This window comes from Callospermophilus lateralis, chromosome 11, assembly GCF_048772815.1.
Source record: "Callospermophilus lateralis isolate mCalLat2 chromosome 11, mCalLat2.hap1, whole genome shotgun sequence".
Classification (NCBI taxonomy): Eukaryota; Metazoa; Chordata; class Mammalia; order Rodentia; family Sciuridae; genus Callospermophilus; species Callospermophilus lateralis.
In genome coordinates, this window is record NC_135315.1 from 3,548,589 (window position 1) to 3,566,678 (window position 18,090).

Sequence of the window (18,090 nt, forward strand, 5' to 3'; positions counted from 1 at the left end):
GGGCTTCAATCCCAGCTCTGTGAACTGCCTCTGCCATCTCTGGGCCTGCCAAAAGTTGCCGGTGAAGCTCAGGCCCGCACAGGCAGCAGCTGCTATCCCCAACCCCAGGGCAAGAGGCAAGGGAAGAGGCACGGGAAGCAGCAGGTAAGGAACAGCATCCCCCTGCTTGGGCCAGCCAACTGTGCTGTCACCAAGGAGAGACAAGGCACTGGGTAAGAAAGAGCAGGCCTGCCTGAGGACACACAGCCGCCCTTCCTGCCTCCAGACAGGGGACACACAGTCTCCCTTACCCAGCCTCCCTATTTCAAGCTGTTAACACACCAGAAAGCCAGGAAGCCCAGAGGGGCTCCAGGCCAGACCTCTGCTCTCACTGGCAGTGGGGCTCAAGGACTTCCCTTTCGAATGCACCCAGCAAAGTCCATCTGGGCCAACAAAGGAGAGGACCTGAGGGCCCTGCAAGTTTCTGTCTCTCTCAGAGAGACACTGGTTCCCATTTTTTGCTAGCAGATGGGTCAAGGATCAGCAGGAAGACTGTGTGTCTGACCATACCCTGGAGACATTTCTGTAAGAAAGGTCATGGGCTCTCTCAGAATCCTGACCTGTCGTCCAAGACAACCAGGCAGGTCCTCATTCTATAACCTCCCAAATCCCAGGACCTGCTTTCACAATTCAGCCCCCAAAAACCCTACTCCTAACAGAAGATTCCCAAAACCTGACCTCCCAAGGACGTGTGCTGCTCAAAACATCCTCTTCTTCCAGGCAGCACGGATTCAGCATAGCCTCCACACTTTCCTCCTCACCGCACCCTCACTCACACCAGAAAACCCAGCCCAGTGTGTTACCACGTGCTTGTAGGCCCCTGTGGGCAACTGCACGGGATCAACTTCCCACCACGTCTCCTCCACCAATAGGATGCTCTTAAAGGCCCGAGACCTGCATGACCATAGCTGGCAGTCTGCAACACACACCACGTTCCCAAAATAGAAGACCATTTCCTAATTCTCACTCAGAGCAGGAGCATTTCCAAGAACAGCTTGGGTAAGAGGTGACGAGGCCCTGCCGCCTGTTCCTGTAATGGGCTCGTCCCCTCCCTTACAGAGGGCCACATCAAAGCCACTTGCTTGCCTTGTACCCACTTCATCAATGGGGCCTCAGGCTGTGCAGATAATTCAAGAGGCCACAGGCAGGGCAGGCTGGCCCCTCTTTGGGGTCTAAGGGAAGGCTGTTCTCTGCACTGGCCGCTCTTCACATGCACATGCCTTACCCCACCGCCAACCCTCCCAGAGTTTGGAGCTGGGAGAGATGAGACACAGGGTAGAAACTCCAGCAGCCTCAGCCCCAAGACAAGAGATTCCTCCCACCTGCTGAAGCTAGTCCCTACTCTTCTCATGACAACAGCAGCCTCTTATAAACACTGGGACACCTGTAATCCCAGTGACTCAGGAGGCTGAGGCAGGAAGACCGAAATTCAAGGACAGCCTCAGCAACTTAGCGACACCCTGTCCTAAATAAAATATAAAGGGCTGGGGTACAGCTCAGTGGTAAAGCACTTGCCTAGCATATGTGAGGCCCTGGATTCAATCCCCAGTGCCACAAAAGAAAAGAAAAATGGCAAGCCTGGTCCCCACTGGTGAGATCCACTGAGACAGTGAAAAGCACTACCAAGGAGGGACACTGCCCACACTACCAGAGGTGGCACAGGGCACCTGTGTCCCAGGGAGCCCTGCTGGGAAAGCGGTCTCCCTCCATCTGAACTCTTCCAGGCAGGCAAGTTCATCACTGGTCTGCACCCTGAGAACAGCTGGGAAATTTCCAGCGGGTGGGGAAATCAAGAAAACCCCTGAAGTGCAGTTTCATCTCCTTTGCTCCTGTCAGGCCTGCAGCTCAGGATGCTGGCTGTGCGTGCACAGGGAAGACGCAGGGACTTGCTGTCGGGAAACATGCTTCCGGCGCAGGGCCATAAAATGTTATCAAGCCCCAGCTCCTCACCCCAGGGCCTGACCTTTGGGCCCAACATCTCTACCATTCCAGGAACCAGCAGGAACTGCAGCAGGAAGTAGGGAGAAGCACCCTGCTATGGAGAAAGTGACTTCAGGAGCAGACTGGGGTGCAGGCTATTCACAAGGCAGAGGAGGACTACAGACCTGGGACCCTAGGGAGCAGGGGAGGCCAAGGCAGCCATGACCGCCTGAAGCCCAGCAGAAAGCACGTGAGTGGAAGGCCACATGAGGACAGAGCTGGACTCAAGTCAAAGGCCCCTGCTGCTGCCCAGCTCTGGGCCTCCTTCTCAGAAAAAGTGACACCAGCCTCTACCCTTCTCAACAGTCACCTTGTCCATCTGATGCAAAAGCCAGTTCACAGCACTTTTCTGTCTCCTGCAGAGGCCCTAGACACCTCCTGCAGGATGGCACAGGCCCCATCCTAGCCCATGCAGTTCTGCAAGCCTAGGAAGCCCATAGGGCTTTATTGTCCGCCCCCTGCCTGGGTGGCTCCTGCCCAAGGCAGATGTGGGCCACTCTATCTCTCTCTTCACTTAGGCTCTGCCCAAATGTCAGGTCCTCAGAGGGGCCCTCCCTGGCTCTTAGGCCCGTCAGCCTGGATCCCTTCTCCTAACTTGTTCTTGTTCACCTGACATGTATTGGTACGAACTCCTCTGCTCTCCTGCTTCCAATTAGACTGAAAGCCCCGGGAGACAAGAAGTCCCTCTTGGCCCAGTGAGCTACTTCCACTGCCTTGAATGATGTACGATACATGGTAGGACCTCAATAAATATCTGTTTGAATAAAATGAGTAACGATGATTCTTCCAACAAAAGATTAGATTAAGTAAGGTTCGGAAGCAGAAGCTCAAGGATACTTTAGGTCAGGGGCATTCTCTCAGGATCTTGCCCAGAAACCCACATGTACGCATCCCCCCTGCAGGCCCCTACAGTAGTCTGCAATCAGGCCCTGGTAAAAAACAAGGAGAAAAAAGTCACCCTGGCCTCCGCTCCAGGGAGAAGCACCTGCTGGCTCTGGTGTCAGAACAACTCTCTGAAACTCCTCCCGTGCACCTCAGCCTGAGGCGACAGTATACACCAGCACAGCCCTAAGCCGGAGCACCCCGGAAGGGTTCCAGGTGAGAGCCTTCCCACTGCCGCAAAGGCACACAGGGTGGGGCTTCTGGCTCTCACCATCAGTTCACTTGTGGGCACCATGTCAATCAGCCTATCAGGAAGACAATAAAAATAGTGAAATTCTCACAATCATTAACAGATTCCGCTGTCAGCAGGAGCCAGAAATCTCTCAATCCTATGGCCCTGCTCCACCCTGGCCACACACATGGTGTTGTTAACGTAGAGTACTGAATCCAGGACAAATGAAGTCATTGATCTAAACTCAATAAACTCATTTTCCGATCCTCCCCTAAAATGCAAGCCCAGAGCTCAGCCCACACATAGATCCTGCACCTAGGTGCACAGTGTGGGCATGGTCCCTGTTGAAAGGGCTGCTGGCTCTCAAGACAGGGTTGGGACATGGTTGGCCTATTTCACGCTCTCAGCAAGAAGCCGGAGTTGAGTGTGAGCGCTGCTCTGGCCTCACCCCTCCAGGACAGGAAGCCAACAGGCTGGAACACAGCTTGAAACCTCACACTCAGCCTATGCTGAAACTGTGGGCTGTCACAGACCTCAAGGGTGAGTCTCCAGCATGTGGCACACTACACTTACAGGCTGAAAATGGCAGGCAGCTGGGCTCTCCTCCCCACCCCAGTGCTCTTCAGGGACCAGGCTGGGGGGGCAGGTGGGCCCGGGGCCCAATCAGATGAGTCTGCTGCAGCATCTAAAGTAGCCTCTGGGCAGAGTCCAGATTCTACCCTGGCTCCCAGAACCTCGTCCTGCCACACCTACAGGGCAAGGAATGAGGGCCAGGCAACAGGAAACTGGCAAACCATGAGTCATAGGAGCAGCCGGCAGCCCGCTACTAACATGGAGGGCTGCCCAGCCGCACACCAAGGGGAGCTCCTGAGGACTCCCATTTTGGGGACCCAAGAGTTGCAGGTGAAGGCCTCTGGCTTCAAGCTGTCCTTCACCACCCAGAGGCAGGGAGAGCAGCAGCAGAACTCCACAGACCAACTCCCAATGGTTCCCAACAAGGCAGCAACTTGAAGAAGGTGGGCAAGACGACGCACTCCATGGAACTTGATTTGTCTTATTTTTCATTTTTTTTGTGTGTGGTGTTAGGAATGGAACCTAGGGCCTCATACATACCAGGCAAGTGCTCTACCACTGAAAAACTCCAATTTTTTATTCTTCCAGGGGAGCAATACGAGGTACAGGTATACATTCTGGTGATGCTGGGTGGCAGCATCACGCTGCAGCTCCCACAGGCTCGAGTGATGAGGGACCACTGGCACTCCACTGTGTTCCTGGGGCTCAGCTGGGAGGTCAGCAGGTTAAGTGCATCAAGTGTTTTCAACTCACAGTATTTTCCTTATGTTACTTTCAACTTACATTATCTTCAACTTAAAATGGACTTATCAGAACATACCCCCATGTGTACAGGTAACAAAGCCAGAGACCCCACACCTAGAGAACGAGACTTTTGTCCAACTGTCAATCATCTGCTCTGAGCTAACAGAGCCACTCCTAGCCCAGGCCTTCGATGTCAACACAGCACCAGTCTCATGACCCCAGAGGCATCCCTCCTGGCTTGTGCCACTGGTCATGCTAAAGAAAGTCAATGTGCATCCTGCCACGCTGCTCTCCTGTTGATTCAGTGCCATCACCCTACTTGACAGAAAGGAAATTGAACCATTCCTTCAGCTTCTACCCAGGGTAAAACTGAACCAAGAACCAGGGTCCAGGGCACAACATGCGGTAACGTCTATACTAAAGCACACTGACACCAGATCTTCTGAAGAGGTGTCCTTTGCAAAAGTGAAACACAAGACTAAACAGATAATCCATATTGCAAAAGGAGTCTCTAGGGCATGATGTTAAATAGAAGGCACCTCTGGCTAGTTTACTAAAATATGCCACAAAACTGAAGTCTATTAAGAAACCAGTGAAGTGTGCTCCTGGGCACAGCGGTGCACGCCTGTGATCCCAGGGGCTCAGGTGGCTGAGGCAGGATGACAGCTTCAAGGCCAGTCTCACACAGTAACTTAGGAAGAACCTGTCTCAAAATAAAATATAAAAAGGGCTGGGGATGTAGCTCAGTGGTAGAATGCTTGCCTAGCATGTATCAGGTCTTGGGTTCAATCCTCACTGCTAAAAAATAAATAAATAAATAAGAAATGAGCAAAGTCTGCAAGTGAGGTAAACCTCTAGTCGGGCTGGGGAACAGAATAAATACCGCTTCCACCACTAGTCACCACACAAGGATCTCTCCAACAAGGCATCTGAGCAACTGCTGGATGTTCCCAGCAACATCTGATAACACAAAATACTAAAGACCTTTGGATTTCCTGCCATCAAGCTGCACTGAAACCCACTGGCACCATTTAACCAGTGTGGTCATTTCCCACAGAAGACTGTCTGTCCCAGCCTCGCCTTCAGGCTTCCCCAGGGCAGGAACCAAACCCACCTTCCCTGCAGAGCCACCCTTACAGGGCCATCAGCAGTCCAACACACAGTCCTCCAAGTTTCCTGTGGTCTGATTCCCAGGGATGCTGCCAGTGTGTAGGGATCTGGAATCTAGTGCCCCGGGCTCACTCTCCAAGGCTTCTGGGAGCAGGAAAAGACAAGATCAGATCAGGCCCGTCCCACAGGAGAATTGGGTAAAGGAATTGTGGTACTGGCTACACAGTGATCGAAACTTCCTGGGGTTCAAACAGGCCCGCAACTTGTACCTAGCATGAGCCTTACAGAAAATGGTCCAGCGCACCAGCAATCCAAATCCACAACCACAACCCTCTCCTGACACAGGCTGCTTTAGGGAAACGACCATTAACAAGTGAGCCAGAAAGGGCTACTGAGACCCCACTATGGATCATAGCCACCAAGCAAGGAGGGACACTGGCCTTGCACTTCAGCATGGAGTGACTAGCTCCTGGCTTAAGGATGCTCTGCTCACAAGAACTTCCTCCATGCACCATCTGCCCCCCACCCACCCACCTCTGCCATACACACACCCACATGTGCCCTGGGATCTCCATGCCTCCCCACCAGCTCTGTGCTCCCAGAGGGCAGAGCCCCACCCATACCAGCATAGAAGGGAGGGAGCAATAGGAGCACATAATCCGGGAAAAGGTGAGGCACACTGGAAAAGCCAGTTGGGTACTTCTGCTTCAAAGGTACTAGAGAATCGCCACAGGCGTACCAGTGCAGCTCCAAGGAAGAGACCTGGAGCAGAGGTCTCTTCCTCAGAGCTGCACTGGTACGCCTGTGGCGACTCCCTAGTACCTTTGAAGTACCACAATTCCTGCAAGTGGAGCTAGGGCAGCTGAAGAGCGCTGCACAGCTGTGCCTCAGCCTGGGCCTGGGGCTACACCCTGGTACCTCTTCAAAGCTCAAAGCTTCTCCCAGCTGCTCAGCTCTTCCTCTGATGCCCCACCCCAGGGCACTGTTGATTCCCAGAAGGAACAAGGCCAACCTGAAAATACTTTCCACACACCTCCCTGCCGGCCCTACCCATCCTGAGACACCTGACCGCCAGGCTAGTTCCGTCCATGACATGCTAGGATGAGTCCAACAGTACAATGGGGCAGTCACTTCCCACAGCAAGCAATGCCACCTGCCTAGGCAGGTGTGGGGCCTCAAAACACAATGGGGCCAGTGTGGACAAGCCAGGAGCCTCACCATGTTTTCTAAGGCTGGGCAGCAAAATCTCCTAGGTATAAGGGAATAAACACACCAAGTTAAGGGCTGGGGCTGCAGTTAGGAGCTAAGCACCTGCCTAGCATGTATAAGACCCTGGAGTCAACCCCCAGCTCTGCAAATAAATAAATAAATAACCAGGGTAGGTTCACCCAGAAAGCTAGACTCAGGTCTCAGATGGCCTAAATGTTAGTGCTTCTTAAAATGTATCCACACTGAAAATGCTAGTTTTAGGAGATTGAAAAAAGGGTTTGACCTAGGAATTTAAAGATGTCTTCGATGACACAGGCATATGCATGGCACCCAAGAAAGAGGCCAAAGCAACAGCACCATCCTCCCTAGCTCAGCTCTTCTAAAAGATTAAGGATGGGCAAAATAGCCAGGGTGAGCAAAAGAGGCCTCAGGACTGCCCAAAGAGAAGCCAGAAGAGCCACATATGGAATTCCCAGCCCAAGTCCCTAGGACTGTCCATTCCTCTTAAACTCTCAGGTCAGCACTCTAGAGGTAGGCATACTCACAACGCCCAGGAGTCAAAGGGCAAGCCCACTGCTAAACACAAGAATTTTGGTCTTTTCAGTCCTGGGGATCAAACCCAGGGCCTCACACATGCTGGACAACTGAGCTACAAGCCCAGCCCTGCCTCTGCACCCCTTTTTTTCAGACAGGGTCTAAGTTGCTGAGGTTGACCTCAAACATGTGATTCTCCTGCCTTGACCTTCCAAGTAGCTGAGATTTACAGGGCTGTACCATAAGCTTGAGGTTTTTCTTAACACTGGGGATTGAACCCAGGGACACTTAACTGCTGAGCCACATCCCCAGCCCGTTCTTCATATTTTGTCTAGAGACAGGGTCTCAATCAGTTGTTTATGGCCTTGCTAAGTTGCTGAGGCTGGCTTAGAATCTAGATCCTCTTGCTTCAGCCTCCAGAGCCAATGGAATTACAGAAGTGTGCCACCGTGCCCAATAAGCTTGAGGTTTTAAATGTAATTCATCACAGTTCAAAAAGGTACACATAAGAATATGCCCCCACTTGGGCTGTGTTACTAGATACCTGAGAGGGATCACAATAAAAAACTGATCTGGACTAGAACTCACTTCCCACCTAGATGTTAAGTATATGGGACATTCATCAATAAGAACTAAACACTGAAGAATACTGGTTCCATTTTCTGAGTTACAGGGAGAAAAAGGTGGAGACTGGCACACTGGAGAAAACGAAGAAGAAATGGTGAGAAAAAGAAAGAAAAAGGATATTGGGCTGGGGATGTGGCTCAAGCGGTAGCGCGCTCGCCTGGCATGCGTGCGGCCCGGGTTCGATCCTCAGCACCGCATACAAACAAAGATGTTGTGTCCGCCGAAAACTAAAAAATAAATATTTAAAAAAAAAAGAAAAAGGATGTTGATGGCAAACCCAAGATCCCTGATGATCATTGCTCTGCCAACAAGCAGAAGCATCATGATGAGATGTGACTAAGTCATATTCAGTCCCTGTCTGAGATTACATGTACTGCATTTTTTACAAGAGTCACCAAAATGGTTTCCATTTGTTAGTCTTTGGTGTGTAAAAGAAAGAGATTTCCCACAACTAACATTTGCTTGAAGTAGCACACGTCTGTAATCCCAGCAACTCGGGAGGCTGAAACAGGAGGATTGAAAGTTCAAGGCACCCTAAACAACTTAAGTGAAACCCTGTCTCAAAATAAAAAAATTAAAAAGGCTGGGGATGGAGTTCAGTGGTAAAGTGCGCAGGGTTCAATCCCTAGTACTCCCCTTGCCAAAAAATTGACTTGAGTATTTTAACCCTCACCTCCCCAGAACCCAAGACCACCCCACTGGGCCTGGGAGGGCACCATGAGCACCATGGGAGAAAGGATGGAATGCCACAGGCATGGCTGGTGTTCCACAGGGGCCAGCACAGTACAGCTACCCCAGTCCCTGCCAGAACAGAACGCCAAGAGTGTGCCGCTCCCCACCACCAAAAGCCTCCCCCGTGTTGGAGCAATCCTGAGGCCAGCCACCACATACCTTTGGCATGGAACGTCCAGCCCCTCCTCCAGTATTCCTGTAGCTGAACCCGCTCCTGCTGCCCCAGGCTGCACACCTCGCTATAGAACTGCCGCTCAATGTGCACATAGGCTGCAGGGATGGCACCTGCCACCCCCTTGGCTCCAAAGAAGCCATTCACCTCTGGAGAGGCCAGCAGGATCTGGTACTCTGCCCGTGTGCCCAAGACCAGGTCCATGTAGGCCTGGGTCAGATTGAAGTAGCCCGTTGTAAGGTAGACCCTAGCACCTCGCTCAGCCTCAGTCAGCAGGGTCTCTGTGACAATCTCATCAATCTGGATCTCAAAGGGCTTCATCTGTATCAATGGATAAATCCAGGTGTCGGGTGTTGGTCTGCGATCACCAGCAGCTGCTGCCTCCTCCTGTGTCAGTAAGGAGTCCCTGTGGAAGGTCTGGGCATGCAGCATCTGCTGGCGAGTCCGGGCGGAGTGGATCACATCCATGACCCGCTTATTGGCGGCCCTGCAGTATGCAGCCCGGTCACCTAGAGGGAGACAAGAGGAAGAGGAGGAGAAATGAGGAGTCAGGACTCTGCTGGCTCAGCCACAGCATGTGACAGGCATGCAAAGATGTGCAAGCAGAACACATGCCTCTTTTTCCTCTGGTACTGGGGATTAAACCCAGAAGTGCTCTTCCCCTGAGCTATGTCTCCAACTTTTTATTTATTTGGGAGAGGGTCTCACTAAGTTGCCTCAGCTGGCCTTATACTTGCAATCCTCCTGCCTCAGCCTCCCAGACCACTAGGATTACAGGTGTGCAACACATGTCCAGCCAGAACATGTACTGAGTGAGCTCCAGGCATGAAACCCTGAGCAAGACTCCTCCAAGGATACAGCTGCCCAGAATAAGGACCTTGCCCACAAATAGAAATTAAAGGGAACATCTATATGATCTCCAATTGCAAAAAGCTCAAAATCAGAGAAGATGAATTTGGGGTGACAAATCAGGACAGTGGTTACCATGGGGAATAACACCTGGGGAAGGGCCGAGGGGAGTTTCTGGAGAACAATCCACTATGAACAGGCACATGAGCTATATCTGTGACTGGTGTTCAATACATATGCGAACTTCATGAGAAAGTTTGTGTATATAAAGCCAAATCAGTATAGCTAAAACAGAGTGGGCACACACCATGACAAGCGTGCAGAGAAGCATAAGCATAATTAACCACCAGTGGTGACACACACGGAATCCTCTGAGGGCAGGCTCTGGGCTGTATAGGGAGCAACTATCCTCTATGAGAGGACAATGGTGGCAAGTGACTGGGCAGACAACTAGATGGAACAATACACTACAAGAGCTATTATTAGACAAGCAAAGACTGAATGATAATGAGCTGCCCAAGAAGTATGGGGAAAACAGAATAAAACTACACCACAGGGAAAAAGACCAGAAGTCAATAGAATGAAAATACAAAAATGGAGAACACTGTCCAATATTAATTCTCTGAAGAGTCTGAGACAGCGAGGCTCTGACAAGGCTGCTGGGAAGGAAAGCCAACAGAGAAGGATGGCCGTAGTGGTCATTCATACTTGCTCACACAGACCGAGAGGACAGGGACAGACACTTGAGTGCCTTTCTAAGCTGTATTAACAAACAGAAAAGGAACATCCTATGGAGGGATCCATCCTGTTGCTGCCAGTGACTGCCTGGATCGGGGGAGCAGGCACAGTGCACACTGCCACAAGGGCTGCATGGTCAGGAAGGCGCAAGCAAGCTGCTAAGCACATCTGTGCATGCTCTGCCCCTGAGGACAGTTGCTTTCTCAGTCAAGACTGGCCTACCAAAATGGACCAGCCATCTGCAAACATTTTCTTCAGGGGCCAAATGTACATATTTTACGCTTTGTGGACCAAAAGACAAAATTGAGGCTAATGTGTGGGTATTCATATAATAAGAAACAGATTGACGTCAAGTTTTTATTGATGAAATTCAAAGGCTAGTGGCAATAACTAAGCCTCCGCTGGTAACACACAGGGCAGTGGCACAAATTGCAGCCTAGCTGGAGGGCCATGCCTCCCCTGGCATAAGGCAGGACTCCCACCAGGAGGTCCACTCAGATGCTTCCATCTTTGGACTACAGGACATGGAGAGCTCTTCTTACAAAGTCGGTGTTTAACTCCTTCCCCAAGTTGTCCCCAACTTGTGAACATGGTTGCAAACTCAGCAGCTGCCCTTTAAAAATCCACAAGAAGCCAGAGCCACAGGAATCATAGGAATGCAAATGCCCAGGAAAGCTGTGCCAGGACTTGCCTGCCTCCAGCAAGCAGAGCTGAGAGCTCTCCCCTTGCACTTTCCAGGCAAGGGGAGAGCCCACAGACCTCAATGGAGTGAGAGCCACAAGGCCTCTGTGATAGGAGATTAGGGGAATGAGCTGAGAAAGGCAATTGCTAAGCTGCTTCTTCCTTTAAGGGCAGGGCAGGCTCCTGGCTGACCCGCATGGGCCCACAAGCCCAAGCCCACACTCCCATCTTCTCCAACCAGGTCTCACCTTCAGAGCATGACCTTCAGCCGGTGAGTCACACCTATCTGGCTTGAGACAGAGGCAGAATGCAGCCCTGCCACCCTCTCTCCTGTGCCTGAAGCAAAGCCACCTAGGTGTGTTCCCTGCTCTGCACCCCACAGCCAAGGAGCACAGAGCCAGGCCCTACCTTTGTAAGGATGCACCATTCCGTCCACCACCTGCACCGTGTTGTCCCCCTGCAGCTGTAGGGACACATCTCCCACTGCATCCACCAGTTCCGTGAAGAAGTCGGCAATCTCTGCACAGTCCTGCAAGAACACGTAGCGGTCCTGGCGGTTGGTGAAGTAGGAGTCACTCAGGTTTGCACTACAGGAAGGAAGAAGCAGGTGAGGACTCAGGTAAGAGTGTACATCAGCATGACTGGGTGACCCAGGCCTCAGGAGAGGAGTGACAAACTCGAGTCAGGAAGTAACAAGAGCAGTCATTTAATAAACAGCAGGAGACCAGGGAAGGACTAGCACCAGGGGACACAAAACAAACTGCCAACTCCACCCCCACTCCAAGGAGCTAACCATCTGGCTGAGAAGAGCTGAATTAGATGGGACCATCTACCAGGTCCCTGTGAGGATCAAACGCATGTGGACTTCTACCTGGCTGGTTCACCTTAGGTCTTCCTTGCCTGACAAGTCACTTGTCCTCTCTGACCTGTTTTTCCAGGTATAAACCAAGGAGAACTTCACAGGGTCATGGTGAGAAATAAGTGATGTGGCACACAGCAGGGGGTTAGCACAGTGACCAGAGCACACAAGTACCCAGTAAATTCTGGCTGCTTTCCAAGCAACCTTCAGGGGCTCCAGCAGGGCCACAGAAGTGTCTGCAGGTGACACAGTAGGGCCTCTGAGACTTGAATGGACAGCTATCCTTCCTCCTTGTCCCACTGACTCCCAGCCCACAGCACTAAGGAGAAGCTGACAGGTCAGACTCACCCGCTCAAGATGACACTGTTATCAAAGAGGTATACTTTGATGTGCTGGAGGCCAATGGTCTCATTGAAGCGCTCGGGGACAAGGAGCCGGAGAAGCCCACGGAGGTCGGGCGTGTGGAAGAGGGAAACGCGCACTTGTTCTGGAAACCTCTGCAGGAGTGGAAGCAACATTGTGCGAGAGTTCTTTTTGCCTAGACAGGAGGGGAGCAGAGAGAATGGTGGGTGACTAAAACCAGGAGAGACATCCCACCTGCCAGGGAGGAACCACCTCTCAGATGGGCCTCACTTCCCCTGGGCTGCTTATTTGAACCAGCCACACCAATAGGCACTGCTTCCAGCCTGAGGACTCTGGCCAGCCTCGAGCAGGACTGCATGCTCTGCACAGCCGCCATCCACTGTTTTTGCTACCTGACACCCACTTCCCCTCCTGCTGGTAAGTGTACTCAACTTCCTCTGGAAGGTACCACCCAGCTCACTCTCAGCCTTCCTGCTCTGGGTAAAGACGACTTGCCTTGAACTCTCACCCAAGGTCCCCAAGAGAACATACAAGCCTGGGTTGAGCCACTCAGCCCACTCCAGGCCTAGGATGACAATTAATTGGGGGCTGGGGCCACAGTCCATGGCAGCCACTCAGGGGTTTTGGCCTGAATGTCAAGGAAGGAGACTTTCTTCTAATAGCAAAGGGGTTCTGGGCACAGGGCCTCAGCCACAGAGATCACTACACAGAGCCTAAGAATGATGGCCAAGGTGCCATGGGCACAGGGCCTTAGCCACCAGAGACCACCACACAGACTCTGAGAAGGAAGCAAGCCCAAAGAAAGCAGGGCCAGGAGATGCATCTTGGGGATAAATCCAAGCCCCAAATTATGAGGCACACAAAGAGGTCAGGCACAAGAGAGGAAAAGAAAAAAAAAAAAAAATTGCTTGGGAGGGAAGCAGTACTAGGGATTGAACGCAGGGCTGTTCTACCACTGAGCTACATGCCCAGTCTCACTAAATTGCCTAGGATGGTCTCAAACTTGCAATCCTCCTGCCTCAGTCTCCTGAGACCCTGGGATTACAGGCGTCATCCCCAGCAAAAAAAAAAAAATACTTTTTGCCTAAGTTGTTTAGAGCTGGGTTCAGTCACCTGATAGAGAAAGAATCCTGACTAGGAAAAGGAGGCAGTTCTGGGCCTTGTCTCTGCCTGGAACCAGGAGAGGTGACAGTGTAACTCCTCAAACCAAGACTGTGGGAGAGGAAGAGAAAAGGCTAAGTGTGCAACCTACCTCTTGAGCCCCGGGTGAAATCCAGGAGAATGGAGACCTTGAGGTCAGATGGAAATTTTGCTTGCAGAGACTCTTCTAAAGTACTTTCCAGGCAATCCACCTATCAGGGGAAAAGAACCCAAAGGAACAGAAACAAGACCAAAAGGATATTTGTGCATTTAAAACAGCTCATCACCTGGTGAGCACACACCCTCATGCCCTTCCTGAACATGCACACACTCCACCAGAACTCGGGAGCCACTGCTGGGAAAGCACTTCAGGGCAAGGCCTTGGGACAATCAAAAACAGCCCGGTGCTGCTCCAACATGAGCCCCAGGAGACAAAGGCCAGAGGCATGCTGCTCAGCAGCCTGGCCTGGCCACTCAGGGACACTCTGAGACACCATCTCCCACACAGGTTTCAACAGACAGTCCTCACAGACACACAACAAATACAGGTCTACTTATGGAGCATGCTCAGTAAATATTTGCTGAATGAATGAATCCAAGACAAGCTGCCCACTGGCCCTCCTCTATGGCCAGGACAATTCATTCCTACCCCATGAGAACAAACAGCCCTCCCGAGATTGTAGCTAAGAGGGTGACCTGGCAAGAGGAGAAGACTCCTTCCTCAGAAGCAGGGAAGAAGAGCCAGGCCTGACCCACCTTCCCTCTGCCACACTCCCATCCGACCTTACACACTGCTCAGCTCCCATCTCTGAGTTTCTGAACAAGGACAATCCAAGGCAATGAGTCATTCCCCTCCCTCTGAGCAGAAAGCGACCCCAACCCAGGACACATGTATAACCTCATTCATAGTTCCATCAATTCCATCTCAGAGGCTGCCGGCCTATACTGGACCTGCCATAAGCAGCACCCTGTGGATGGCTTCCAGCTCCTGCCCATTCCCACCTGCCTGAGTGACAAGTGCAGCATGCCAGGAGTCCAGGTGGAATGTGTTTGGCTCCTACCTGGTATCTGACACCAGCCTAGGTACACCCAGCAGCTCGACCTGCACTTGGGTTCATTTGTGCAGTACAAGGTCAGAAAATATTTTCTGAAAAGGGCCACACAGTTGTGACAGATGGCCTCTGTCAAAACCATTCTGTTGTGTTGCTGCTGCACTGAAGTAACCATGAAGGGTGCACAATGAGCATGGCTGTGCTCCAATAAAACTTAACTGATGAACACAGAATGTGAATTTAGTAGACTTTAAATAAGCCAAAAATAAACAGTCTTCTTTGGTTTATTCCAATCATTTGAAAATGTAGAAGCCATTCTTAGCTCAAAGGCCACAACCAAAGCAGGTGGTGGACCAGATTTGGCCAGCAGCTCTCAACTGGTAGACAGAGAAGCAAGAGCCCTGAGCAGGAGGAGGACACTGGCCAGCCCTGATTAGGCCTCCTCAAGCCCCCTCACACCCTCCTGACTCAAACAACTTCTGTAGCAACAGGAACAAGAGCTGCTGTGACAGAAACTAAGACAGCACCAACCCACCTCTCAGGACTGTGATACTCAAGGACCACCTCCCCATAAACCTTACCAGCTCTTGCTCCAAAGGACCTGTCCCCAGGTAGAGAGATGCCATCACGACCCGCCTCTTGGCTACTTTTATCTGCCCCTGAGAGAAAAGAAACCATTCAAAATTCACAATCAGCATTTTCATAGTTCACCAAGAAAAATATGTTCCTTTGACCTTAGAGGCAAATCACACTCCAAGCTGAGTTACCCCATGTCTCCACTAAAACATATACAGTTCCAGGTGTGATGGCACACACCTCAGAGGCTGAGGTAAGAAGAGTTCAAGGTGCATGAGTTCAAGGTGCAAGACCCTGTCTCAAAAAAAAAACAAAACAAAACAAACAAAAAACCCACCATATATTGTGACCTACCAAATAAGGACCCACAATCCTCAACACAGAATTCTCAAACCTGTAAAGTTAGGCACAACCCTAAGTCTAACCCAACTATAAAATGCAAGGCAACCATTAAAAAGAATGAAGCAGGGCTGGGATTGTGGCTCAATGGTAGAGCACTTGCCTAGCATGTCTAAGACACTGGGTTCAATCCACAGCACCACATAAAAATAAATAAATAAATGAATAAATAAATAAAGGTATGATATTCATCTACAACTAAAAAATTAAAAAGAATGAAGGAGGATTGAGTATATGACCATGCCTATAACCCCAGCAGCTCAGAAGCTGAGGTCAGGAGATCACAAGTTCAAGGCCAGCCTCAGCAACTTAGTGAGACCTGTCTCAGAATAAAAAATAAAAAGGGCTAGGGGTAAATTTCAGTAACAAAGTGTCCCTGGAGCCAATCCTCAAGAGCTCCCCCCGCCCAATAAAAAAAAGAATGAGAAAAGAATGAAAGATATCATATATCGTGTGCATGTACAAACATGCCATCAGTGTGTTCAACTATAATGCACCAATAAAAAAATGTGTGGGGGGGGGGGGAATGAAGGAGATCTGTTCCCAACAGTGTGAATGTCTAGAATGTCCACAATAGATTGCTGAGATGCAAAAGCAAATTACTGAGCAGAATGCAAACTATTTTCCCACCTGCCTATGCCCAACCCTGTGCACACAGCTGTACACATGTGCATGTACTTATGTACCTGCAAGAATGTGGAGAATATGTGCCATAAGGAGTGGAAGGAAGAGGGATATAGGTGAAACCTATATGCTTTCTACTCACCACCTGCATAGCTGAGCTGTTCCAATGAACAGGTATCACTTTCAAAATATAGACAGGTACACAAACACAGAAACAGAACAAACTCACACTCAAAGACAACATGCCACCAAGATTCCCCCAAACCAGTGCACGCTCCCTGGATTCTGCTCCAGCCCAGAAGAACAGACCCTGCCTCCAAAACTCCAGGCAGCCCTGCCCCAAAGGTAGTGGCAAGGACAGAAAAAACAGCAATGCTGCAAAACGTTAACCAGGGGAAACACAAGAGCAAGGTAAAAGGGAGGAATGTATATAGCACAGCTCATGCCCTCTCCTGTCACCCCCAGCCCGCATCACCCACACAGGAGGTTGGGTTTCTGTACTATACAGATGCATGAACGCAGCACTAGGAAAGGCATAGGCACAATTAAAAAAAAAAAAAAAAAAAAAAACACCCCAAGGTTGCGATTTCCTTTATTTTGCTACCTATTAATATAGATGCTTATAAGGATCATAATAAAAAGAAACAGCCAGATGTGGTGGCGCACTCCTATAATCCCAGAGGCTCTGGAGGCTGAGGCAGGAAGATCGCAAGTTCAAAGATGGCCTCAAAAACCTAGTAAGGCTCTTAGCAACTTAGGGAGACCAAGTCTCAAAAAATTAAAAGGGCTGGGGATGTGGCTCAGTGGTTAAGTGCCCCTGGGTTCAATTCTTGTTACCAAAAAAAGAAAAAGAAAAAAGAAAGAAAGGGAAGCAAATAATGTCTAAGTCCATTTGGCTCAGGCAACCAAAGCATACCTTTCTGCTATAGGTCACCAGGTCCCACAAGACAACCTGGCTATAAGGAAGGCATGAGGACCAGGCAGAAACCACTGCTGTCCCCCCTCCCTATTGTCTGCCTCAGGAAAAAAACGCACGCTACTCCATGTGATGCAAGCCAGAAGAACCTGCCCACGATCCAGTCCAGAGGCCTCGGCTTCTTTTCAACCTCCTGGGCCATGCCCCTCTTCCCCTTCCTGGGCTCTGCAGCCACAGGCAGAGGCACAGCATGGCCCAGCCTCCTGGCCAGGGGAATCACAGTAAGCCATTCGCTGAGAGTCAATCAGAACACCAAGAAGAACCATCATAGAAAAACCTGTTTCTTCAAGGCAAGGAGAGAACCAAGACCACACTGCACATCACTCCACACAAGCAACAGTGCACAGGATGGGGACAGGTAGTGCAGCAAAGCAGAGGGAGAACCAGAGGACCTGCTCAGGGCATCACAAAGAAAGCTTTCTGGAATGAGCCACCTAGAAATGAAGCTTTAAGTGTGGACCAATGCAACAAGAGGGCAAAAGGAGAGGAAATGGGTAGACCTTCAGGGGAATGAGCACCCACTGCCTCACCAAGCTGCATCTCCACCTCTGTCTCCTATGACCCTCAGCAATCTCCTGTCTGCCTGGTCCACCAGATCTGTATTCTAGCATCATTGCTGATATGAACTCACAAAGTTCATGTTGTTAAACATTCATTAGTATTGAATTACTTCATTCCAATTAGTGGTTCAACCATGAATAACTAAATGCAGCATGTAAACCTGAGTAACATGTTGAAAGTTACTCAAAAGGCAAAGATAACATCACTAACAGGAAAGGAAAAGCACAGACCTCAGAGTCCCAGAGAACCCTGAGGCCTGTGAGACCTAAAACCAGGTGTCCAAGTTTCCCAGCGGTCTTTTTTTTTTAAATTGTAGATGGACATAATACCTTTATTTTATTTATATGTGGTGCTGAGAATTGAATCCAGTGCCTCACACATGCTAGGCAAGTGCTCTACCACTGAGCCACAATCCCAGCCCTTCCCAGTTATCTTGAA

At 50.5% G+C, this 18,090-nt stretch overlaps 1 protein-coding gene across 3 annotated transcripts in view; it reads right to left on the reverse strand.

Moving 5' to 3' along the window:
• Pgs1 (phosphatidylglycerophosphate synthase 1) overlaps positions 1-18,090 on the reverse strand; it is a 37,700-nt gene that overhangs the window by 8,375 nt on the left and 11,235 nt on the right. For all 3 annotated transcript variants that reach the window (XR_013092731.1, XR_013092730.1, XM_076871593.1), the window contains exons 3-7: positions 15,098-15,175; positions 13,577-13,676; positions 12,310-12,499; positions 11,511-11,689; positions 8,822-9,343 (exon numbers count right to left, since the gene is read on the reverse strand). Coding sequence is in view for 1 of the 3 variants with exons in the window: in XM_076871593.1 (XP_076727708.1) it covers positions 8,822-9,343; positions 11,511-11,689; positions 12,310-12,499; positions 13,577-13,676; positions 15,098-15,175 (1,069 nt within the window). In the remaining 2 variants the exon portion in view is untranslated. The remainder of the gene's footprint in view (positions 1-8,821; positions 9,344-11,510; positions 11,690-12,309; positions 12,500-13,576; positions 13,677-15,097; positions 15,176-18,090) is intronic.